The sequence below is a fragment of the Danio rerio genome, chromosome 4 (assembly GCF_049306965.1).
Source record: "Danio rerio strain Tuebingen ecotype United States chromosome 4, GRCz12tu, whole genome shotgun sequence".
Classification (NCBI taxonomy): domain Eukaryota; kingdom Metazoa; phylum Chordata; class Actinopteri; order Cypriniformes; family Danionidae; genus Danio; species Danio rerio.
In genome coordinates, this window is record NC_133179.1 from 20,251,646 (window position 1) to 20,279,263 (window position 27,618).

The window sequence follows — 27,618 nt, forward strand, 5'->3', positions numbered from 1 at the left end:
CTCATTCTGAACAAATAAATGTTTTCATAATGGAAAAAGGAAAGCAGATGCTCAAGACATAATCTTTAAAATTATGACCTATTAAAAAATGAGCAAATATATGACAGATGTTTGTGATACATTACAGTAAAGCATTAATTAAACCCTTATTTTCCACAGAGCGAAACAAATCATCATCGCACAGTTGGTAGTGGAGTAGTGGACGGGCACAAACAAAAATATTGATATTTATTCACTGGGATAAACCCCTTGAGATGTACCATCTCGTTTTCAAGGGGGTCCCACTATTACAATCACATAATAACACCAAATGACAAAACAAAACATAACTTACACATCCAATAAACATAACATAAAAAAAAGTCATTATATTATCAGATGAAACCTACAGACTCAAACTGATAAAATGTGCACATTAACAAACACTAAGAACAATCCAAAACTCTCAAAAATCTCACAATTAACATTTACAGGAATAAACCATTTTAACTGCAGTGTATTGCCTTAAGCAGATCATCAGAAATATTGGGCTGAGTGATATGGATCTCCATGTAGGTGTGTGTGCTTGTGCACTCCTAGACACACACTGTTTCAAATCAACAAGGTCGCCAATGCAAATCAGTGGTGTATTTGTCTATGTGGTCGTGTGGCTGAGCAGATCTGGGAACAGTGAGCAGAACATTGTGCCGTTTCATTAGCAGGCACACATGCAAGGCACTTCACCGCAAGCTGCCAACAGGGATCTAAAGCTCAGATCCATGACTCACTCTGATACTGCAGACCAATGAACACCACAGGGAGCCACTGCCACCTAAAGACTACCATTGGAACTACAGCAAAAGCACACTAGAAGGCAGGAGAAAAATACTTGAAGATTTTGGTAAAAATGATTTTGAATACGCATATAATTGAATTTCCACTGTGTATTATATGTACTGGAGTTTTGCTAATTATTCCATATTGGTACATGTTTAACGTCAATGTGAAACAAATTAAAGAAAGCATAACTTTGGTTAAAGTATAGGGTACTTTCAGCACTTTATGGTCATCGATTTTATTCATATTATTAGGAAGTCTTATGTACTTTCGCAGAGTAAAAATGTACCATTTCATGTTTTCATTACATAATTGCATGCATTTTAATAGTACTTAATCCATTTTAAAACTTTAAGGCAAACCTATTGTCTGTCACTTTGCAAACTAATGCATCCTTGCTAAAAATAAAAATAAATACAATAAATAAGTAAATGAATGGATATTTAAATGCTATTTTAAAAAAATGTAAATGTTATTTTAAAAGACAGTACTGTACACTATTCAATTGACATAAGAGCCAACTTCGATTAGGAAAGAGTACCATGGTAATATAATAATACACATCCAAAACATATGCGACACCTAATGAAATTGGAGAAAAGTGCTTGCTTATTTAACTTTGAACACAAATAAACATGAAACTGCCCAACAATATACACTTAATAGTATTACTATTTATTTATTTATTTATTTATTTATTTATTTATTTTTGTTAGTATTCTTCTATAGTTTTTATTTTTGTTATTGTAAATTTTTTCTTACTCTATTATAGTTTATTATTTTGTTATTGTTTATTACTTTTTCTTATTTTATTAGTTTATTATTTTTGATTGTTTACAGTAATATTATTATTATTATTGTTAAGTATTATTATTGTTTTTATTCTTATTCTTATAGTTTATTATTGTTATAGTTTATAATTATTATTATTATTATTATTATTATTAACTGTAATTGTTACTCGTATTATAGTTTATTATTTTTTGTTACAGTTTATATTATTATCATTATCATTATTATTATTATTATTATTATTATTGTTGTTGTTGTTAGTTATTATTAGTGTTTTATTATTTTTTATTGTTTATTGTTTTTGTTATGGTTTATTATTATTATTATTATTATCATCATCATCATCATCATTATTATATTAATATTAATATATATTTATTAGTGATAAAAACAACAAGAACAACAACAACAGAGTATTATCTGTTATAATATTATACAAATAAAGGACCAGAAAAGCAAACCAATTACAACAGCCAAACCTATATGCCAGGACATAAAAAGAGCTTACAAATACTTGCCATTCTGCCTTTGTCAGTAGTTTTTTCTGTTGAGTCTCACACACCCTACACACACACACATGCACGCGCGCACAAAATTTCAAAGTATATCTTCTTTCTCTCCCGGCTCAGAGAGATCTGAGGCAAGCTAAAGCTCGTATAAATGTTTTATTCTTCACTTCTGGTATTTTCTGACTCAGGCAAAAACACACTTTTGTGTCTGCGGATTTTTGAAACTAATTCTGTAAGCAGATTGCAGTGCAACACCTTTACATAACCAAAGGCCAAATATGAATATTTTAAAGGTCTTGAAGTTCAGTGAAACATCCTTACTTTAAGGAGAATGAAGAAACTTTCTGCAAAAGCACAGCTGCTGACTTGCGAGAGAGAGCGAACAATGTCAACATATCAATTAAGCCGCAGCCGTTTAAGTTAACAAAGTTCACTGATGTGGTTTTATCAGCGGTTACCGCAAAAAGAAAAAAAAAACTACCAAATATGACATGAAACTGCAGTTATAGCCAGGTTTTATCAGTATAATGTGATCCATTTACAGCTGAATCTAAATTGTCAATTATGTAACTCAAATTAATCCGAAAAACCGTATGATAACATAGAATTATTATTATAATTGCGTTTTATTCTAATTCTACAATAGTTTATTTTTTTGTTTCTATATATTAATAGGATTAATAGGATAATTATCATTAGTAGTAGTAGTAGTGTCATAATAACAATAACAACAATAATAATAATAAATAGTTGTTTATTCTTATTATTATTATTGTTGTTTTTTATTATCATTTTTATTAAAGTTTTTTTTTTTGTTATCGTTTAATATTATTATTTATAGTTAGGTGGTAACTTGTTTTATCAGCAGTTACGGCAAAAAGAAAGAAAAAAAAAACTACCAAATAACATGAAACTGCAGCCATAGCCAAGTTTATCAGCATAATGAGATCCAATTCACAGGCTGAATCTAAATTGTCGTAATTAACATATCTCAGACAGTTCTTTCTATTATAGTGTATTAAAATGTTATGACAAGAGAACATGGGTTGCTCTACAAATATATATTTTTATTATGGAAAGCATAAAAGCAAAAAAAGTACACATACTAAAAAATACTGAAGTTTTTTTTTTTTATATATATATTTTTTATTTAGCCCACTCCACAATATACACATTACTATCTGACTAGTGTGTCCTCTACTGTATGCTAAAAAGTTAATAATGGTCCAACATTCTTGACCATTATCAACAATAAAGCCTAAAACAAAGATTAGTATATTGTAAACTGGTTCAAATATTCTTTTCCAGTTATCAAAGAATTCATTTGGTATTTCATTTTAGTTTTGCAACTATTAAATTGTTGTAAATTCAAAATTGTAATATATACATCAGTGTAAAACCTATGAATGGTGAAAAAATATATTCTGTAATATTATTCTTCAAAATATCTTATCCTGTGTTCAACAAAAGAAAGAACTTCACAAACACTTTGGAATCATTTGAGTAATCGGCAAGTAAGTTCTTATTTTTGAGTGAACTACCCCGATACGATTTTAGTTATCTGCCATCTTGTAATCACGTAACTAAAACGCTCAACTAAACGTGCTGTTCGGCAACAACAAACCGCCGTTCAGATGTTTTTCAAACTCGCTGTGAGTAAATGGAGACCTTCTAACTTATCATTGCCTTGTGTATTGTAGGCCGAGGACACCAAAGCAGGTCTTCAGCTGTTATTTAGCAGGAGAGCTTGAAGGCTGTAGCTGAACAGAAGCGTTGAGACGACCCAAGGCTGACTCGACACAGTATGCAAAATCAAATGAAACACCTGAGACCCGAAAGGCCCGTCTCGCTGACAGACACAATAGAGAACAAGGCGTCTGGGAGACAAGCGTGTCAAGTGCAGTCAGCGCTTTTAAGAGATTCTTCAGAAGGAGTTTTGAAGAAGCGACGGCCATTGTTATGTTGGGATTCAGCTGGTAAGAATTGTTGAGTTGTGCTGGTGTGAAAGCATTGATATGAACTCTGTCGACTTCTTATGTTATTTTCAGATGTTCTAAGGGAAACAGGACTGTGTTTGGACATCAAGAGTATGACCAGAGCGGCAAACAGCTGATTCCAAATCAACAGGTTTCAGTGACCATTAAAAATGTTTTTAAAGATTTCTGAACTACAACAGTAGAAATTAGAGGTCTAATAGTTCACTGCAAAATTATAAACAAATAAAAAACAGGGCTCAAATTTGACCTTTTTACTTTGTAACACCGGTGCTCCTAACTTTACTAGGTACTAGGCACACCAGCCGAAATTTAGTTGCACACACCAATTATGTGCTCCGCTGCTACAAGTTTTATATTAACCGATTTATCGCATTTGAAATCAACAGTAATCAAAACTAACAAATAAAAAAAAAAGATATCTGTATGCGCCCACCGGCCCTGCATGCACTGCCTAAATGAGATGAACGATACTGCATTAACAACAATAAGTGTGCTGTTCTCACGGGTGGTGTCTGATATTGCATAGATGACGCTGACATTTGTTGTCATATCAGGATGCATGATTCAGGCTAAAATGAAAATCGTTTTATTTTTTTTATTTTTTTTGCTTAAATTCAAGATCATGATTTTCTCATGATTCTGTAGATGTAAAATAAAGGTGTCAATAAATGCGAGTAGGCTATTATTGTTATTTCTCAAATATATGGTAAAACCACAAAAATATTGGGACTACAGGATGTGTAGGTCTACTGTTGTTTAAAAAGCTACATTTTGTATAGACTTGGAAAGCTGGACTTGAATAAACAAACTAAATTTGTCCTGGTCGCTAATGCACAAAGTGATGACATCAGAAAACAACTATTCATAACTCTGAAGTTGAATTATTTTGTTTGAGAAAAAAACTTGTTTTCTGTCATTGATAAAATTATTAGACCTTTTTTTCACTAAAATGAAGTGAGTCATGAAGTGATGTTTGTCATCGTCAGATTCCCTCATTATGCATTATATTCAAGTTATATAGGCTAGTTATACTAACACTGTCAATCAATTATTCTCATCAACAACATTATGAAAGAAAAAAACATATTAAATCCTTGTCGTAATCATAACTCTAACGTGATATGATCATTTAAAAGGGTGTACTTTTGGTTTCACTTTCAGTGCGCTCATGCCATTACTGCTAAAGTTCTGTTTACTAAACTCGACCACATTAGCTGGCGAAAGCATTCTCTCTAAAATAAACACACAGCTCATGGTCAGCTCACATCATTATATGAAGACAAAAATAACATTTTTGGGTGAAATATACCTTATACAGCATGTGACGTATTCAATTCAAGTGCTTTTAAGCACTTTCAAGAAGCGTGGGAACGTTGATTTTATTTAAAATAGAATTGATTATTTGCATTCAAGTTGGTTTCATTTGCTTTAAAATAAATCGGAATGATGTCAGTTTCATGATTTAAACGCTATGAAGTAATATATAGCAATAACAGAACATTTATAGAAAGCTAAACTAAAAGATCAATGACACATTCATAAAGATCAGTATTAAAATAAGCAGTTCTTGAAAATTAATATTTGCATTTCTGTGAGTATAACTGAATGTTAAAACATCACTGAGTTACTTTTTATGATTACATAATAATAATAACAACAACAACATTAAATTATAATGATAACATACATTTTTAACATTACTTGCTTTGAAATTAAAATGTCAAATTGGTCTTTGATGTCTAAGGGTGCTTTCACATCTGTAAATCGCTTCATTTGGTCCGGACCAAGCACAATAAATGATACATTGTTGCATTCTCTGCCGTCTTTGGGTCGTTTTCACACCACACTGCTGGCTTTGGTCTGAACCAGTTGAAACGAACCAAAATGCAGTCATCTGACAAAATCCACATCTCTCATTGGCCAGATGTTGTTAAATATATTTCCTAAACTGCTTATTGATTGGTCAGAATTCATGTGCGGGAAAATGCCAGTGAACTCCCGCAGGTAAACAAAACTTATTACTCTGGAGGGACGACTGCGCTGGCTGATTGTACCCCTGCTTTAGACAAACTATACATTATGAAAATGAAGCGCGGCCGCAGCTGGAAGATAGTGTTTAATGCATCGCTCGTCACTTTATGAGGAGCCGTGAATTAATTTACCTAAACTGCAACATGGTTATCTCGCGGAAATATTACCAACGATCCATCAGGTAATGTTTTCCCATTTCTATCCTGTTGGTAAAGCGCGGTCAACAAATATTTTTCCTCCCTATCCCATAATGCACAGCGCATCGGCCTACGGCAGCTGAATTAGTCCAAAACTCGCAGTACTTTTTGCAGTTGGACCTGTTTTAGTACGCATCATATTCTCACCACAAACGAACCGCTCCAGGGTTCGTTTGAAAGCATACCGAGACCACCTCTTCAAGCAGGTCTCGGTACGCTTATTTGGTCCGCTTCTGGTGCGCACTCGAGTGCGATTGCTGCATTCTCACTTGCCCAAACGAACCGTACCAAAAGGGGAAACAAACTCTAGTGCGATTCAATTGACTAAATAAGGCAGGTGTGAAAGCAACCTAACAGAAGTAGCAACAGAATTTATTCAATATAGGGACATTCATTCTAATGTACATCCTAATCATAATGTGTCATTGTATTAAAATAATAATTTCAATCAATATCTGAGTCGAAAAAAGCATCACGTCACTGACTTTTGCTTCTCTGTTCTGTGGTGTGCTTTAATCTGAAACTTTCAACCAAACACTCACCTTTGCAACAAACTGTCTGTCCTTCTGGTCCAGATTGGCTGTGGGAGCAACATAGTCCTTCCAAATTCTCACTTTACGCTCTTTTGCTGATCTGCAGGGTTTTAAAGAGAGCGAAAGACGGCATTTCACCAAAATGAAAAACTGCATATGTGCACAATAAAATTAAAAACACAAACTCATGTGCTCCAATCATATTTGCTTGTGATTGTGTTTAATGCTTCATTAAATCAGCGGGTGAAGATCGTGGCCTGTGTTTTGAATGGCTGTGTTTTGTAAACTTTTGTGCTGAAACGTGAATCGCAGTTTAAGAGAGTCTAATGTATGGCTGATAGATAAAAATACTATGATATAGATGATGATATTGTATGATTTCTGTAAATTTAATCGATTTAATAGTTTAGATACACTGAGCACATAAATAGGATTGTTTTGAAGCATATATTCAAATCTATTAGTTCGTGCACAGTAAAAAAAAAACACACAATTCATGCTGGTTGTCCCAACACAAATTAATTATGCCATCTTAACAAATGTAAGTGGCTTAAACGTAAAACAATAAAGTTGTTCCATAAAAAAATTGTGTCGTTTTAACTCATTTTAAATAGGCAGCTTGAACAAGCAGCAAAATCATTTAGTTTGAGTGTATGTGATCATATTTCTCATTTTATTTAGAACTTTAGTGCTAACATTTATGTAGAAATATTAAATATTAATGAAATACAAAAACTAATTTACAAAACTAAACAAAATATTATGGATTAAAGAGATAATTCTAAGATGCTGTTATTCATGTTTCTGACTGGCTTGTAATATTGCACTCACGTACATTATGAAAAAGTATTACAATAAACAACGTATTTTGGGACACTAAATCAAGGGTAGAGCATATGAAACAGATTTTTATATATTTTGTTTATATGATATATAGACACATTGCACAGCCCTACTCTGAATTGTCTGATCCAGCAATGTATTTGAACAAGTGTCTGACTGTGAAATACTGACCGCTCTGCTGCTCTGAGCTTCTCTGCACCCTGAGTGTAAACAGCCATGGACCAGTCAACACAGCGAGCAAAGCCCTCCTTCAGCAGCAGCTCCGTGATGTTTCCGTTCTGTAATGACCCACACACAAACATTTTGTTAGCAAAGAATGGGGTAAAAAAGGGGAAAGGCAGAAAGTGCGCTGAAAAACTTTTTCTAAGGTTAAAATTTGTGCAACTTTGATGATAATATTATGATAAAATGATAATAAATAATAATAAATAATAATTATTATTATTATTATTATTATTATTATTATTATTATTACTATGATAATAATGGTTTCTGAAAGATTTTGGATCATTTTTCGAAACTTTTGATTGTATTATTATCAGCTGGTAACTAATAATTTTGAAAATATCAATGAGTACCTTTAAATTGTTTGTACAATTTTTCAAGTATTATTAGCTTATTTATAGAATAACCAGTAACAACAAAGAATTTAAAGAATTATATTATTAAAACCAATAAAATGCATAGCTGCTTGAAACAATGCTACTACTACTACTACTACTAATAATAATAATAATAAAAACAGTTAGTGGTGGTGATGATGATGATGATGATGATGATAATAATTATAAAATTTTAGTTGAGGAATTAATTAAATTTATTTCAACTTTAATTAAAAAAAATATAACAAATGAAAAATAAAAAAAGGTAAAATATCACTTCGAAATGCTACTGCTACTAAAATTAACAGTGACTACTACTACTACTACTACTGTTGTTGTTGTTATTGCTACTTCATAAATTTATATTAATGACATTATTTAATAAATAATGTCATTATTAATTTTTATCATTATTATGATTATTATTAAAAACTTTATTTTATGGAACCAATTTATATTTTATATTTCATGGAGTTTCTAAAAAATATTTTTGTTAAAAATGAACTGATCTCTCTGAAAACTCTTGAATAATCTTCAATTATATTGAAAAATAAAAGCAAGGTTTTTGATTACTCAAATTTATTTAAACATCAAAATGGAGTTTAGTCTTAAAAAAATCAATACAAAAATATAAATAAATTGGGGAGAAAATAAATAAATCAATAAATCAATCAATAAATAAATAAATAAAGCATATTTCATAGGACTGGCATTATCAAACAGCACTAAGGTTAATGTGCATCATTTTGATTAAGCAAAATCATATTGTGTGAAAGGTAACACATTGTGTTTGACATAAATCAACAATGACTATGACATGAGGCTTTATACCTACACAACTGATGTTTCACTGTCGATTAATTATATTTAATAAAGAATTTAATTTACCATCAACAGGCCTGTTCAACAAAAAAACTTGCACAGTATATTAGTGTACGGTTGAATTACTGAATGCGGCCTAAGCGTTTACGGCATTATTCACACTACAGATGCCAAAAGTACTAGTATTTTGGTCAATTTCTATAAGTTCAGTTGAATGATATTTACATTGGTGATCTATTTTTATTCTGTTGTACAGCTCGTAACGCTTAGTTCTTAATGCTGGAACTCAGTGTTCACTTGTCTTGAATAATTGCTCCAGGAGTGCATCTTTTCCTTTAATTAGTTTTGACAGTCACTGCAGTCTGTGAGCTAAAAGTTACATTTCTATGATGGCTAAAAACTTTGAATGCAATTAGATATGACATTTAGAAAAAGGTATGTTTTTTTTTTAAACAAAAAAAAAAAAAAAATCAAAGGGAAAACTATATGAAATCACAAATGCTGTTTAACGAAGATTTTTAAAATACTTTTTTTTTTTTTAAACCAAATAGATTTCAGAACTAAATTCTATTAACCAATTATTTTACTTTGCCATGATGACCGTACATAATATTTTACAGGATACTAGTATTTAGCTTAAAGTGCAAGGCAAGGCAGGTTAATTAGGCAAGTCATTGGAGAACAGTGATTTGTTCTGTAGCCAATCGAGAAATAATTTCTTAAGGGGGCTTATAATATTAAACAAAACAAATCAGCTTTTATTCCAGCCAAACTAAAAAAAATTTTTTACTGAGATTAAAATATATATATATATATTATTTATTTATTTTTTTAATCTCAGTAAAAAAAATTTTTTAGTTTGGCTGGAATAAAAGCTGATTTGTTTTGTTTAATATTATAAGCCCCCTTAAGAAATTATTTTTCGATTGGCTACAGAACAAATATATATACACACACATTTACTGCAAAAATGTAAAACATCACTTGGGCAATTATTTTTTTTAAAAAAGCATAAAAATTTTATAGGAGGATAATATTTTTGCCTTCAACTGCATGCGTGTATATACACATATATAAATAACTTTCACTGTGGTTTTTGGTCATCACTGTAAGTTATACTAAAGAAACTTAAACCCAAATTCATTATACTTAGAAGCATAAAATTTAAGCTACATTAAAAAAAAAAAAGACAATCATATCAATAAACACCAAATAAGAGTCCCTGTTATTATGAATATTTCACCAATGACATTTAGTAGCAATCGAGTGTATAGTGTTTTTTGTTTTATTTTTCATAATATCAATAAGTTTGGATATTGATTTAATACTTTATAATCATATAATATTAAATGAGTGATATTTAGGCACAAATTTGTCTAATTGTGCTTTATTGAAAACCATTTTAAACAAAAATTTATGAAATATTTTAAGTCATTATAAGTATGTATTTGCATCAAAAATAAGTACTATGTACATAGTGTTTATCAGAGGTGGGACCAAGTCATTGTTTGGCAAGTCACAAGTAAGTCTCAATTCATTGCCCTCAAGTCCCGAGTCAAGTCCCGAGTCAAGACAGGCAAGTCCCGAGTCAAGTCCCGAGTCAAAGGCAACAAGTCTCAAGTCAAGTCCAAAGTCCTGCAGTTTGATTTTCGAGTCTTTTCGAGTCTTTTTAACAGAAAAATAAAATATATACAGATTAGGTATGGTTGTAAGATCTGTATTAATTAAACAAACCTTTTTTTATGAAAGAACATTGCTCAGATATATAAAAATACAAATGCAATTTTCTGAAAAAGTACTGAACAGTGCTGCGTCTCGTCTCCACAGCATAATGCACAAGAACGAGTTCCACCAAAAAAAGACTCCATTTTGCCTCACATCACACAGAAATTGCAGGTCTCCTGCTGTCTAATTCATTAAGTTTAGTTGTGCTATATTATGTCTTCGGTGATCAACTTGTGATTAACCAAAATTACATAACCTCAATGTGGTAGCAGTAGACCAACTCCTGTATATGCTGCAAAGTTAAATTGAGTGAAATTGGAATTTTGTCAATTGAATCTCGTGTGTGCTAAAATGGTAGCACATATTGTTAATGAAGTAGGCTACTTCATACAAACAATAAATTTGTTTTCTTCACATAACGTTGAAGAGCTTTGCTCTCTACCTTGTGTGATGCTCGTGCACGGATTTCCTCTGTTTGTGGACAAAACTGATTGCGAGTTCTCAAATTTTCTCTCGCTCTCAAATATGCACTGCTCACACACAAATTTTCTTGAGCGCTCTCAGAGATTATATGCAAACTCACAATTTGTGTCGTGTTCCCTCTTCCTTTCATGCTTTTTGATATGATTCATATTGCTGCACTGTTTAATAACAATAACCAAAATACTAAAATAGACTTACATATTAAATGTTTAATCTAATAAACCATAACATTTTTGGTTGTTTTATATGATGAGATATTTTCAGTTTCAAACACTTAAAGACAGAGAATAGACCAGTGGTGCCCCCCTGAAAATTTGCTTAAGGGGGGCCAGAAGAGGCCAGCTACGTCAGTGGCACCAATCAATCCACAATAATTTAGTGGCTGCTATTTATTTATTGAAATATTGCATTTTATTGCATTTATGTAAGTAGATTTAAATAAATAATGTCAACAGCAAAATCATATCGGGTTGGCCACAGGGGTGGCTAGAGTTTACACAGGGGTAACACCCCTTGTAAAGGGGTTTACACCACTATAAGGCACCTCTGGAATAGATGTTGGATGTAAAGAATACATTTTATTTTAAAAGCATTTAAACAAAAACTAATGCAAGCAGAAATGTAACTGTGATAAAAATAAGGAAACACTTGATAAGGTATTATAGCCTACTGTACTCTTCACTCTTCAAATAAATCTCACTATCAATCTCATTTTATCATGGCAGCTAAAATAAAGTAAACTAGTGTTTGCTGGCTTCCACTTTGCTGATGAGATTGTGGAGGACATTTTCCATGTCATCCTCTTCATTTTGAGGAAAGCTGTGCCACAGGGCCCCTGAACACGTATATTGGCATGTACTGTGTTTTGAACAGTAGCCTACTACAGTAAAGAACTTCAATTGATCAGTTGTGGTAATACTATAGTTGCTATGGTAACACAAGTGTAATATAAACAAATTACCCAGTGCTGTATTATTTTACAATATAGGGTATTTTATACTACAAATCACTACACTTTACTGTAGTAAAACTACACTTTGTATTATTTTATCTGTTCACTATTGGTAATACTACTGTATTATGAAGCATTAATTAACAAGTCGTAAATAATACTAGCCTAAAACATAAGTATAATACAAGTATACAACAAGTATAATACTCAAAAACACTAGAATTTATTAAAGAATTTACCTTAACCTTTTAGTTTTTTGTGTATTGTTAATAAATAGTAAAGCAAGAAAGAAACCATATCAACATTCTTGGAATAACCCTTCGCTAAGCCTCGCCCTCCTTAGTTACTGTTGCTACGCCTGTCAAGCTTTCATGCCTGGCACATCTATTACAGTGTGTATGCGCTGGTGTCAGACATTCCCAAGGATTTAATTAGTCATTTTTGGCAAACAGGTGAGATATCTGAGAAAGCCAGACAAAAGAGGACTGCAGTATACATTACAGGGGTATATTCACAACATAATAGCAACTGATTAGAAAATAATTTTATCAAAATTGAAGCAAGGTTAGCTTAGCCACCTCATACGCTGAACATTCAACAGCATAGTTCATGCACAGCAGGAGAGGTGAAATTATAAAATAATCTAATAACCTAAGAAACTGATGGATTGTGCCGAATATTAGCATCATTGACCCATAACAGTGTACAGTACCTATTACTGTCAGCATGTTTGTGTGCTCTTTATCCAGTTTTTATTCAAATTTGCAGTTAAGTGGAAGAAAAAAAATTGAAATGCACAATCATTAAAGTATAAATAACAGAAGTGAACAAATAGATTTTTCCTACCAGCAAATATTAGTGTATGTATTTATATGCGTTACAATAGCGAGGGTTTAAACTAAGCAGTGCTCACAGGGTTCAACGCTAAGGATTTTTTCTACTGGCCCGATAGGGCCAGTGGTTCTGATTTTTACTTGCCCTGCCCAAATTTTCACTGGCCCCACCAAAAAAAAAAAAAAGAAGTTAATCGCTATTTGAATGTGCGTGTGTGTGTGTGTGTGTGTGTGTGTGTGCACCCCTGTTTATTTTTTTCCCCAATTTCTATTTAACAGAGAACAGATTTTCTCAGCACATTTCTAAACATAATAGTTTTAATAACTCATCTCTAATAACTGATTTATTTTATCTTTGTCATGATGGCTGGAAATAATATTTTACTAGATATTCTTCAAGACACTTCTATACAGCTTAAAGAGACATTTATAGGCTTAACTAGGGTAATTAGGTTAACTAGGCAGGTTAGGGTAATTAGGCTAGTTATTGTATAATGATGGTTTGTTCTGTAGACAGTCTGAAAAACAATTAGCTTAAGAGGCTAATAAATTTTACCTTAAAATGGTTAAAAAATGTTTTTATTCAAGCCAAAATAAAACAAATAAGATTTTGTTCAGAGGAAAAAATATTATCAGACAAAATATCAACATTTCTTTGCTTTGTTAAACATCATTTAGGAAATATTTTAAAAAGAAAAAACAAAAAACAAAAGGGGGCTAATAAATCTGTATATATATTTACGGTAATTTTTAAAATGTTTAAGGAAAACTATTCAGTTCATCAAGGCTATATTTATAAATGTAAAAAGGTGTAATTGTTAAATATTTATTAAAATTTTAAATAACTGCTTTGTTATTGTATTTAGTTTCAAATAAAATAATTACTCCAGACATTATTGATTTTATAACTATTACCATTTATAAATATAATAATAATTAATATTAGTGATTTCTGAAGGATCATGTGACTGGAGTAATGAAGCTGAAATCTCATCTTTAAAATCACTGGAATAAATGAATAAATTAAATGATAAACTACTTTTGAACAGTTATTTTATAGTGCAACATTTCACAATTTGTATTTATGATGAAATAATTGCAGCCCTGGTGAGCAGAAGAAGCTTGTTTTAACATATTTAATCACACTGACCCCAAACTTTTGTGTATTGTGTATAGAATATTTTATAAGTGAAAATGTGCACTTTAATTTTAACAACCCACAGACATCGTCACCAAATACAAATCGAGGTCAGACTTTCTCATATATACAGAGCCTCATTTCAATTGTCAGGTTTTGTAGAAATCGATCAATTGAATTAATCAATCTATTAAAGAAACGTTGACTATAATTCTGTATTTTAGGCTTAAATTATAGAGAGACATAGCAGATGAACCGAGACTGCATCAGATCAATGTAAATCTTTCTTTCGAGCTGTCAGTGCGGAAATGAACAAAACAACAGGCCTAATACAACATAGGCCTATTATACGATTAAAATATGGAAAAATTAACACATAGTAATTTCGGTCAATTTTCCTGACGGATAAACCGAGATCAGGCTGGATAAACAGCTCTCGGTAATATTTCAGCATGCTTTCACTTTCGCATTTACCGGTAAGAATGACATCTCGCCCTGCTCATCATTCCCTCTTCATATAGCCGTATATATGGCTATTACACAATCATAATACACTGTGATATAGCCTGGGTCGTTAGTTCGTTGCATTGTTTTGTTTTCTTGTTTTTCTACAATCGATATACGCTCAATAGGAGAGAGACCGTCTCATTCAGGCGATCTTGGACTGATTGATTTGGCGCGGAAGCGAGCGCAACTGCTGGATATATGCTAAAAAAACGCGCTAACGGGTGAAACGAGACAGATTCCGAAACAAACGTCTATGTGTGAAAGCACCGTAAGATTGTATTTGCACACAATTGACAGACAGTCGCAGCACGCAGCTCTGGCAGGCAAAAAGGCAGCAGCTGGCCCGATCGAGCCAGTAACATTTTGTACACTGGCCCGAGTGTCTCGCACGCTGGCCCCGGGCCATCGGGCAGTCCTTATTGTCGAGCCCTGGCTCATAATATCGAGTGGAAAAAAAGAAAAAGACCGCTGGAAAGCATAACCTGCTTTGTTTTTTTTTATTTTTTTTATAAGAAACACAGTTTAGATCTGTTTAGGATAAGAGGAGTGTGAGTTATTGCCACCTATCATTGAATGTGAATATAGAAAACAAAACCAACTTAGCTTAACTCCTTTACCGCCCCTCACACAGCTTGATCCACGCTGGCATTTCTCCTCTTGGGCTTTGGTTTTGAAAAGGGAAAAAATCCCACCACCCAGTCCAAACTTTTAGTATAGCGGGTGTCAGATTTTCACAATCCAATTGCGCAACGATTTGGCTTGTTTCCCTCGCTCGAAAGCTTGACAGAGCCTCTGCCCGTAGCTACGATTGGTAAGCCGCGATTGGTGGGTGGCGGTTTTTGGGCGTGGCTGAGCGAAGGGTCAGTTTAAAAGGAGGATCCCGTGAGAGCAAAAGCACTAAAGGTATGAGACGCCATCGTAAACAAAAGTCAAGCGAACGCAAAGAGACTGAATGCACGAGAGAGAGAGAGAGAGAGGTGTATGTTGTATGTGTGAGAGAGAGAGTGTGAGAGAGAGAGAGTGTGAGAGAGAGAGAGAGAGAGAGAGAGAGAGCGAGTATTGGCACGCGAGTATTGGCTCGATCTCAAGTTCAAATTCAAATTCTCTCTGCGTTCGCTTGACTTTTGTCCACTCCGGCGCCTCATAGTAGTCACGTTGGATACTGTCGAATCAAAACAATCTACCGTGCTTCGATTGGACGTCATGCCGAAAGCGCGCATGCTCACACACACGTGCGCGCGTGCTGTCACACACACGCGCGCATAAACGGGGAGAGAGAGAGAGCGGTCCATGTCAACATACTTTTTTATCGTTGGGCTTTCCATGGGAAGCAGCAAGTCTTTACAAGTCAATAGGGGCAAGTCCTAGTCAAAGTCCAAGTCATTTATGTTCAAGTCCAAGTCGAGTTGCAAGTCTTTTTATATTTTGTCAAGTCGAGTCTAAAGTCATCAAATTCATGACTCGAGTCTGACTCGAGTCCAAGTCACATGACTCGAGTCCACACCTCTGGTGTTTATATTGTCAGGGTTTCTGCAGGTTTTTTCAAGTCAAATTTAAGACATTAACAACCTTTTAAGACCAATATGAGTGAAATTTTAGACTAAAACAGGGCTAAACACTAAGGATTTTTTCTAATGGGCTGGTTGCTTCTGTAAACAGTTTTATTAATGGGAGATCATTTAAAGAGATTTGTTGATTTAGTTTTTGATAAGGGAATTTAATTTGGTAAAAATGTCAGCTGAATTGTTTCTTTTTGCAAAAAAAACAAAACAACACTTAAATATAGCCAAAAAAAAAGTTTTTAAGATGGATTATTGGTGATTGGGTGTCAGCCAGATAGAGTAGCTTTACTTGGAAATAGGAAAATTAGGACCGGTTTGAAGTGATTCAAGACATACAGCACTATTTTTCAGGCAATTTAAGACTTTAAGGCCTAAATATTTCTTTTTAAAATTGAAGACATTAAGACTTATTAAAACCCTGTGGACACCCTGTGTTGTATTGCAGAGGATTTATTGGGCTATTAAGCTGGGTTAAGGTGTAAATGGTCAACAGTGTAATTAGAGATGTAATTACAGATATTACAGATGCAATTACATGCAAATAACTGTAAAATATAGGAACAATGTATGCACATGCATGCATATAATAAATGCACTGTACCAAATGATTAATTTAAATGTATATACACAGTTACTATGACTTAAAGAGCAAGCAAAAGAAGCATTGGAAGAAATATTCAACAAGCTGAAATGCTTTATGCTCTGGTTGATGAATCTGAAAGTTGTCTGAGGATGTAGAGTATGGGGTATTCATACCGGATGCAAGATGGTTCCCAGAATGACCTGGTTTGGACAGGACTCCAAAATGATCTGCACATCTCGCTGAAGAAGTCGAGACTCGGTGAAGAACTTTGCCTCTGCTGCGAAGGGCTCAGGGGTCTCGCTGCCATCTGCCTCCCGCTTAAACGTAGGGCTCTAGAGACAAAGATGTTCAAGTGCATTTCAGAAAACATGACTTTTCTGTAACCTAACGGGACACACTCAGAAAAAAAAAAAACACACAAAAAAACTTTACAAATGTACACAAACCCTGTGGAAGTGAAAACTAGCTCTAAAAATGTAAGTTGTAAATAAATAGCCAAAATTAGTTTCTCAAATAATAATAAAAATAATAATAATAATGATAATAATAATAACAATAAAACCTAATTTAAGAAATGATTACTTCTAATTGTGTCGTTAATGTAGATTATAATGTTATTTTTGTTCAATTTGCTTATCTGAAAATAAACTTAAGTTTCAAATATTTAAATTATTAGGAAGTGCTTTTTTAATAGGGCTGAGAGACACCGCAAAAAAAAAATATATATATATATCCTAATATCATATTGCATATCATGCGATATCAATAATTATTAAATATTAAAAAAATAATAATAAAATTTAGGAATATTAGGATTTTTTAAACCACTTTATTTTATTTTACCAACATTACTAAGGCAAATAGTTTTAATAGATAAAAACAAAAATATTTAAAAATAAACAAGAGTTAGAATAAGTGAATAAGTGTTAAATAAACTTGATAAATAAAAAGAAACTTTACTGTTTGCCATTGAGTTTCTCATAACAAGGCTACCATCAACGGTTTTCTCAGAGGATGACAAACAGACAAACCATTGCTCCGATGCAAGTTTATGGAGAAAAGTAAAAAGCGCTGCCGTGTTTTTGTGTGCTGTGTTTGTCTGAGGTAATTAGTCTGCCGTGATTACTTAAATGTCCATATTCCATACAAAGTGTGAAGTAGATTGATTAGTTTTACTTAGTCGCGATGTGTTTGCGGCATTTGGAAAAGTTAAAATGTATTTCAACTAGGTTTACCTGGAAAATTTGCGTGCGTCACGTGTGCGCCGCTTGCACACTATGTGCACGTAGTGCAAGTCGCACGCCTCCATTGGAAGTGACTAGCCTTTTGGCATCGGCATTCCAAAATGCGTTCTGAGCTGCCACATTTTAATAAAACTATAGCCTTCATAGCGAAACTTTATGCTGAACTTTTATTATCGTTATTGACAATGGTGTTCTGCCAATAAATAGATACCGATTTTATCGCCAGGCCTATTTTTGATTACTGAAATTATGCTTATTGTTGTTATTGTTATTATTATTACTACTACTACTAATACCATTACTTTATTATTATTAATAATAATAACAACAATAATAATAAATGTTTATCCATTGTATTTAATTAATTTAGGAAGCTTATATAGTACATTTTACTTTTATTTCTGTATATATTGTATAAACAGTTTTATAATTGTAATAAAGTTGTCAAAATGAATATGTTTTAAAATCTAAGGCTCTACATTTGATCTCGGAGTGTTCATGTCCATTTCAGGCAACATATAATTTCCGTAAATCCACAGGGACCCACTAAGAATCAACCCCCAGAAAACACAATTACAATCTATTACAATGTACACAAACCCTGAAGAGGCACTGAATGGAAAGCCTAGTTTCTAGCACTAACACACTTAATTGAGCGCAGATATGGAGTTGGGTTTTTTTCATGATTAGTGAGATGAGGCGGTAAGATGGTCTACTGAATTCATGAAACCGAGTTGGTGCAGGGAAACCTAAAGGGAACCTCTTAGGGCTTCCCATCAAGAGATACGTGGAGAAGAACTAATGAGAAACTGAGAAAGCCTGAAAATATTGGTCTCAGGGGCTCTGCTGAATGAAATTGGGTTTTTTGGTATTCATGGAGATGTATGGAGAGTATCTGAAGCTCACCTTGATTCCAGACAGCATGACTGTCACCAGATAGTAGTCGGGCAGAAGTAGTGCTCGAACCATGCAGCCATCGCGCACATGCTCGATAATAGCTGTAAAAAATAGGCAAAAAGACAGTGTTCGTTTTGATTAGTTTCTGATGTTGCTTCACACAAAGAGAAAATACATTTGCTTTTAAAGGTGCCGTGAAGTGCTTTGAAGTGCATTTTTATTCGATGTTTAAAGTAATCTCAACTGATACAAAAATAAAAGGGCGGAATATAGAGTCGCTCAACCCCATGAAAAGCCTTGCTAACCCTGATGAGAGTCTTGAACAACAAGGACAGGGCATGTCAGATACTACAGAGCATTTGACTGGTCAAGATTTGATGAAAAGAAATAATAATTTAGGCAGAAGAGACAAACTACAAGCTTTACATGTTTTAAATCTTCTTAAAACTCTTGTCCTTGTTTTGACCCACGCTAGCTTATAGATAACCTTAAGATGAACAATACCAATACTTGCATCTAAAAAACATTTTCATTTCACTGGACAAGTTTGTTTAATGTCACTTTACAAGCTGTTCACTTTCTCACTTGACCAAAAACTACAGTCAAACACCCTGCAAAAAATATTTTAGCTGTTTGTTCAAACTGCTTAATCAAAATTAGCTGATTCAACACAATTTTTGAGATTTTGTGGGGGTGAAAGAAAGAGAAAGAAAGAAAGAAAGAAAGGAAGGAAGGAAGGAAGGAAGGAAGGAAGGAAGGAAGGAAGGAAGGAAGGAAGGAAGGAAGGAAGGAAGGAAGGAAGGAAGGAAGGAAGGAAGGAAGGAAGGAAGGAAGGAAGGAAGGAAGGAAGGAAGGAAGGAAGGAAGGAAGGAAGGAAGGAAGGAAGGAAAGAAAGAAAGAAAGAAAGAAAGAAAGAAAGAAAGAAAGAAAGAAAGAAAGAAAGAAAGAAAAGAAAGACAGAAAGAAAGAAAAAAAGACAGAAAGAGAACAAACAAAAATTTTAGATTTAATCTAATTCTGCTCATAATTTTTTTTTTATAAAATGTTATTTATTTTTGTATGTCTTACTAATAGATTTTTTCCACCCATGGTTTAATTAATATGATTCTGTTGCGAACACTACATTTGACAAAAAAGGGCTGTAAATTAATGGTTATGATTACATTTTACATAATAGATTAAAATGTTAAAGCTGTATTAATACACTTAATGAGATACCATATGCAATGATAAATCTGCAGCCATTAGGAATCCAGAAAAAAGAAATTTAACTGTGACAACAGAATTTATGGGATAATAAAATGGATTTGAGAAAAAGAACTGAACATTACTTTGTGGGATTTTTTTTTAAAAGTCTAACAAACAAATAGAAAGCATTTCCTTTCATATTGAAACAACATCATGATAAAAACCAATTTGCAATAAAATAAATGATACCAGAATACAAGACAAAACCTCTCTGCCTCCCAAAGTGTTGTGCAGTCGCTTTCAATCAGTTTATTAAATATTTGATCAATAAAAACAATTTAAAAAAGAAATAAATAAACATTACTTTTGAAATGTAGTGTACTTTATTTAATTTTTTTCTATTTTTGTGGTTCCTTTTTTGACATTTTAAGCCTGATTTATACTTCTCTGTCAAGCGCACGTTTATGCTCCGCCGCAGCCTGCCGGTGGACACATAGCCCTCGCTCACGTTGACGCGCACCTCTCAATAAAATGTAACTACATGTCACACAACTACAATGCAACGACGCATAGCGCAAGCTCTGTGATTGGTCAGCTTGGTAGCACTGACGGGTGTGGGTGGGACCAAGAGCCGCGCAAACTCGTTGGAGCGAGTGTTTACAAATTTCAAATCCCGTGAAGGAGGTCTAGATGGAAAGTTTTGTTTTGTGTTTACCTTATGATAAAAGCTGTTGCACGTCTCATGGTTCCCGCCTCAAATTGAGCGAGTTTGAGCTACTTCTACATTAAGGTAGCATTCAGAAAAAAACAAAACACCAGCGAAGAAACTCGACACAGAGGAACATAAGAACCTCACTGCCAGCTAGCATTTCGGAAGTGTAATTGCAGAGCAACACAAACTGCATGCAGAAGTATAAACGTACGGCTAAGTGCAAGGCATGCGTCCTGGGTCACGCAGATCACTCCACACAGAAGTATAACCAAGGCTTTATGAGGAACAAAACAGTAGAAAATTGCTACTCACCACTGTTTGATCTTATGAAAAAGGCACAGACTAATGCCTAATGAACTGAAGCATAATGGGACTCTTTTTTCAACAGTCTCAATACTTCAAACCCAGAACATTCAGCATGTAATTTGATTCAAACTTTGGATTTTAAGTTTCTACAAACCCAAACTGTCAACCCACTTCACAGAGTTCAAGCGGTGTCGCAGCACGTGGGCAGCCGGCAGCAAGTAAACAGGCCTTGTTTTTTCAATTTCTCATGGTGCTTTGCTGCTGAAGAGAACAACAAATTGGCGCGTTTAAAACTCACTTGGCATTGCTGCATGGCGAGGGCTGTGAAATTATTCTTTGAGAAGGTGAAACGCGACCACGCTGGTATAGGTCATGTGGCCAAGTGTGTTTAAATTCAATATTAGCAACGACGTTGCAACTTTGACTTCTGATTAGCATCTAATAAGCTTGTTAGCGAAGAGGGGATACGGGGCACATTTCTATAGCATTTAATGACTCAGTTGTTCATTTGCGTCGCGCTGGTTTGCCCTCTGATGGAGGTTAACTCTCATCAGGGTTAGCATTCAGTTTAAATAGGAGAAATGAGCTGTGTGGAGAGCTGTGAAGAGACAGAGAGAGAGAGAGAGAGAGAGAGAGAGAGAGAGAAAAAAAACAGGCTTCTGGAAGAAGAGTGAGACACTATACTGTGAGAATGCGTTTTAATGAGTATCATTTCAATGATTAACCATAACTTAGGGGCATTCTATATAGAACCCATGCAGAAAAACACTCATGATACTGTGGGGTCTCAATGTATGGCTTTTTTAGTGTGTGTTTTGTTTTTTGGACACCAAATATAGCTGCGCAATTAATATTTAAAATAATGCTTTAAACGCCAATGGAATCTTATTTCTAGTTGATCAAAATATGTCCACTAAACAGCATTTCATACTCATTTCTGTGACACAAAGTGAAAAAGATGATGATTTAATTGCCATTTCACATGCTATGGCTATGTCATGGCAAAAAAAGAGATTAAATTTACAACATTTTTATGAATATTACTTTTCTATATCTATAGACAAGATAAAAATACATAATGATGATAATATACAAGATAAAAATATAAAACAGATTAAAGGTTTACTTTTAATAAAATATGTACAATTTTAGAAGGATTTACATGTAAAAATATTTCATTTAAAGTCTCTCAAAATAAAAATTGTTTTCTGACAACATTAAAAATATGATGTTCCACAAAGAATATGTTTAGTTTCTGTTGCAATATTGACATTTTAGGGGTTCTTCTCCTTTGAGTAAATGTTAATAAGTGAGTCTTGTGCGTTCAATACCGCATCTTCTGTAAACAATCTCATTTCTTGAGTTAAAAAAAGTGGATCTTCTTCTTCATACGCTGCAGCGCATGCAAGAGTGTGTGTATGTGGTCACGTGATGTGTGTTTTCAGCGGAGTAGTGTAGTTTCTTTTCAGAAATGCTAGGTGAAACGCCAGTGAGGACGCGGGTCGTTTTCATTCAAAAATGCTGTTTTAAAGTAAAACGTATTAGTGTAAACAAATTGTGAAGAAGACATGACTGCATTTATAAAACAACAATAATTTTTCTCCACATAACTGTAAAAACCTTGTGAAGTGACTTTCAGATCAGTTCTGGAGATTAAATTAATGTGTAAAAATTATTCATTCATTCATTAATTTTCTTATCGGCTTAGTCCCTTAATTAATCTGGGGTCGCCACAGCGGAATGAACCGCCAACTTATCCAGCAAGTTTTTACGCAGCAGATGCCCTTCCAGCCGCAACTCATCTCTAGTAAATGTAAAAATTAGTATTGTGTATTATAGAGCTTAAAAAATTTACTATATAGCTTAAAATATGTATGTTTAGGTTTCTTTATTCAAAAATGTTGCTTTTTTTAATGAAACCTGCATTCCAGTGATAATAAAACATGAACTTAAAATAAAATGCATAAAAAATAAAATTAAAAAAACTGAAAGAGGCTTGGTTCTTTATTTTGATATAAAACATGATCTATTACTGCTAGAAAGTACTGTGAATATCATAAAAAAGCTGGTGGTAGCTGTCAACTTAAAGGAAAAAAAAAGCTGGCAGAGGAAGAGTTTAAAACGCCACATGCGTCAGTAAACACAACCCCAAACAATAGAGATGATTACTTAAGCATTTGAGAACAAGAGCACAAAATGTAATCAACAAAGTGTAGCGCATCCTACCGTTGACTGGTTTCTGATGCAGGGAGTCCACGAAGTTGCGAGGGTTCTCGATGGTGTACTTGAGATCTCGAATGGTGTGCGAGCCTCCACCCTCAGACCACAGGCCCTTTTTAGAAGACTTGGCTTGATCCTCCAAATCACACAGTCTGACCTGCTCAGGACTGAAACACACAACAAAAATCAATCAAATATCAAATTACATGGCGCAAAGCTTACCGCAAGAGTTCAGAGAGCTAAAAATAAAACCAAATCTTTCCTCTGAGGACTTGAAATGCGTTGCGCTGCAGACGTTAAGGTGTCTCTCTCAGAGCTGCCCCCTTTCACAAACCTTGATAAGCTCTTCAAATGAGTTTGTTCATTATCAAAAGCCAACACATGTTTCAATTAAATCCTCTGTTGTTCTAAAAGCCATCATTATCTTTAAGGGGAATTAGCCAGTCTGACCACGGCACATACTCGTCAGATTTTTTTAATAAGGCTCTATCAGTTTAAGCGGCGCTGGACTTCATAATGAACTGATTTAAAGAGAAGAGACTAACTGAAAGACTTTTTTGTGGGGATAAAATATGGATGGTGAAAGTCCTTATTTTACCAGTGCGTATGTATCAGCTCCTCTAAACTATGGGAGTTTGGATGGTATAATGGCAGAGATTGTATATTTAAATACAACGCATATGACAATGATTTAATCTTCAGTGTTTTATTGAAACTAGATGAAGAGACAAGATTCAAAGAGTTTTTTAGATTCATGTCAGTTGTGCCGCATATGGAATTTGTAATTGTTTTTTCTTTTTAGTGAAAATATTTTAAAGCTCTGAATGGATGAAAAACAAGGACATGGACAACCAATGCCATCATTTCTGCAGCGTTGTGAAAGAATATCATCTATTGTTTTTTACACAATGGATGTATGTTTGCTAAACTTTTGACATTGCCTTAAAGTCTGGTCAATGCAGTCTATTCTAGCCATATACAGCTTAAGTCAGAATTTTTAGCCCACCTGTATATTTTCCCCAATTTCTGTTTGATGTAAAGTTCAATAAATATGAATGTTTTTCTTGAGTGAATAATCCTACATTTTGCTTATGCCAATTTTAATAGCTAGATCAAAACATATTACAAAATAACAGCTCCATAATTTAATGAAAGCGGAAAAAACACTTAATTTTACTATTTTTACAATTTACTTTTAATATCCATTGAATTTAACCAAATAAATAAATAAATATGAATATATACAGTTGAAAATTTTCAAATATTTCCTAAAAGATGTTTCACAGGATTTCCTATAATGTATTTTTTCTTCTGGAGAAAGTACGGTGACGGAGAGAGCTTAATGTGCTGCAATTGAAGAAAAACACAAGCAATTATAAAAACGGCAGTAAATCAAGCAAAGATCCTCATTGGTTTGACAGCACACCTGCTCCTCACAAACATTATTATTATTTTTCTTATTACAACAACAACAAAACCAACGCAAACAAATGAAAAAAATTCGTTGCATTTTCTCACAATGCAAACAATTTACGAAAACACAATGCATTCTCACAACACTTGCAAAAACAGAACGCAATGGAAATGTTTTAAGTGGACCCAAAAACGTGATATTTATATATATATATATATATATATATATATATATATATATATATATATATATATATATATATATATATATATATATATATATATAGTCTGTTTGTTTTTTTATTTAATTTATTTAACATTCTGATTCCAAAGAATAGAGGGGGCTAACAATTGAGGTGGGCTAATAATTCTGACTTCAACTGCATATAATACATGTTATTATTACTAAAATGGACTCCAAATAAATGAATAAAACCTAATTTTTATGAACAATACCCATTAGAGTCAGTAAACATTGTGCTCAGTATATAGAGAACACCTAATGCACAAACATTAACCTTTTTTCCTAACATACCAAAAGATTAGCCACAGGATGAATGTTACTCTTGTTATTAAATGTTATGTTAGGATGTTAACTGTTATTAAAAAACCCACTAGTGTGTTAACAGACAAGGCTAATAGCGTAAATGTCAAAGAAAAGTGGCATATGCCTACTAAATGACAAGCCCAGACCTCCAATTATCTAAGCCCTTTATCAATTTTAACTATTGGGAAATAAGGGGCTGCCAAATCTCAGCAGCCATCTCGAGCCGTCTTTATCTTGTAAAGTTTTAGTTTTCCTTCATCTTTTCAAAAGAGAGCGGGAGTTGGGCATCTTTCCCAGCCTGAAGGTGCCTAATTGAGAGCTGGTGGGCAGAGAGGGACCCAGGTTTAAAACACCACTTCCTTTGGAGATTATGATAGCCGATGCAGTGGGCTGTGATGGGCCACAGCATGCCCGGCTAATGAGAAGGCAGTTCTGGGGATGCAGAGAGACCAGCGGGGCTCACACCACCATCTCCTGCAGGGAAAATGAGCCTAAAGCAAACCGATTCCACTGGCAATTGTTCAGGGCCATTTCACAGAGCTGCCCCGCGTACGCATCATTAAGTCCCAAAAGCTTAGGACAATATTACGCTGCTGCAAGACAGTGGGGGAAAAGGGCGGATGGATGGGATGCGTCATGAGCAAATACGACCAGAAGAGGGAGTGAGAGATCAAATGGTGAAAAATCGGAAGCAATTACATCTGATAATGTCTTTACATTCAATAAAGACCAAGAATGCCCCCTGCAGGAGGAATCGTGCATTTATTATTCAAATATTTATGTTTAAATGCCTTGACAACAGTATTGGCTATATTTATTAGTAATAAATATTCAATTTACAATCATTAGTTTGTAAATGATTAATTGTAAATGAATTTACAATCATTAGTTAAACATGGATTATACAATGGAAAAAAACAATTCATTGGATTCACTCTTTCTTTTAAGGCAAGTGCTTTATATAGGCTGAATTTAAACCAATTAAATGTAGTAATGTTCAACTTAATTTGTTTGTTTATTTTCAGGCCATTTAAATGGTTTGCAACCACTTACCTTAAAAAAAGGTTAAGTAAACCCAATGAATTTTATTTTGTGTGTACTAGTGTAAAAAAAAATAAACAAATAAATAAATAAAAACATACAGAAACATTTAACAATACTGCTAATACAAAGTCAAATAATAATTCAATTTAATCAATTATAAATATTGAAAAATTTATACGGAAGACACCTATTTAAACACTTCAATAAAAATAGGTCCTGTAAATAAATCTATTTTTCATCTTATACATGTATAATCTGGTCATGTCCATTTTGAAAATAGTGTTTATTTATTTATTTATTTATTTATTTCGATGTCAACAGCATTGGCTATATTCATGGCAAAGTTGGTTATAAATATTCAATATATAATTTACAATCATAACGGTTTCTTAAAACATAGTTTATATAAAAAAAAACTAAAAAAATAACAAAGATCATATATGATCTTTCAATTTGATCAATGACAAATATTCTAAAACTCCTCCAAAGACACCTTTTTAAACATTTCCCTTAAAATATTTCCTAAATAAAAATGTTTGCTAAGATTTTAAAATATACATCCTATTGAACTATTATTTGTTGTCAAATATTCTTACCCAGTCACAAACTTGTATCTCTTCCTCTTTCAATAAATATGAATGTCTTGAGTGGATAATTCTAGATCTTGTTTATATAACCTGGTCAAGTCTAGTATCGAAATGAATAATGCGTTTGTTTATTTATTTATCTTTTTTCTTATTGCCATATCAACAGCATTGGCTATATTCATGGCAAAGTTGGCAATAAATATTCATTATACAATTTACAATCATAAAAAGGTTACATTTAAAAAAATAAATAAATAAAAAATAACACTGGTGTAAAGGTCATATAAGATCTTTCAATTTGATCAATGATAAATATTCTAAAACTCCTCTAGAAGACATTTTAAACATTTCCCTTTAAATATTTCCTGAATAAAACGTTCTCAAAACGTTCTTAAAAATATACATAATTTTAACTATTTAATTTGGTCAAAATGTTCCTGCACAAGTCACAAATTTATATCTCTTCCTGGATATGAATGTGTCTTAAGTTGATAATTCTACATCTTGTTTATACAAGTGTTCAGGTATATTTTCA

The 27,618-nt window shown here is 33.3% G+C and overlaps 1 protein-coding gene across 3 annotated transcripts in view; it reads right to left on the minus strand.

Moving 5' to 3' along the window:
- Positions 1-27,618, minus strand: part of snd1 (staphylococcal nuclease and tudor domain containing 1) — a 297,580-nt gene that overhangs the window by 261,485 nt on the left and 8,477 nt on the right. For all 3 annotated transcript variants that reach the window (NM_182865.3, XM_073945610.1, NM_001293681.1), the window contains exons 5-9: positions 23,499-23,659; positions 19,076-19,167; positions 17,099-17,257; positions 7,890-7,996; positions 6,885-6,975 (exon numbers count right to left, since the gene is read on the minus strand). In NM_182865.3, the coding sequence (NP_878285.3) occupies positions 6,885-6,975; positions 7,890-7,996; positions 17,099-17,257; positions 19,076-19,167; positions 23,499-23,659 (610 nt within the window). The remainder of the gene's footprint in view (positions 1-6,884; positions 6,976-7,889; positions 7,997-17,098; positions 17,258-19,075; positions 19,168-23,498; positions 23,660-27,618) is intronic.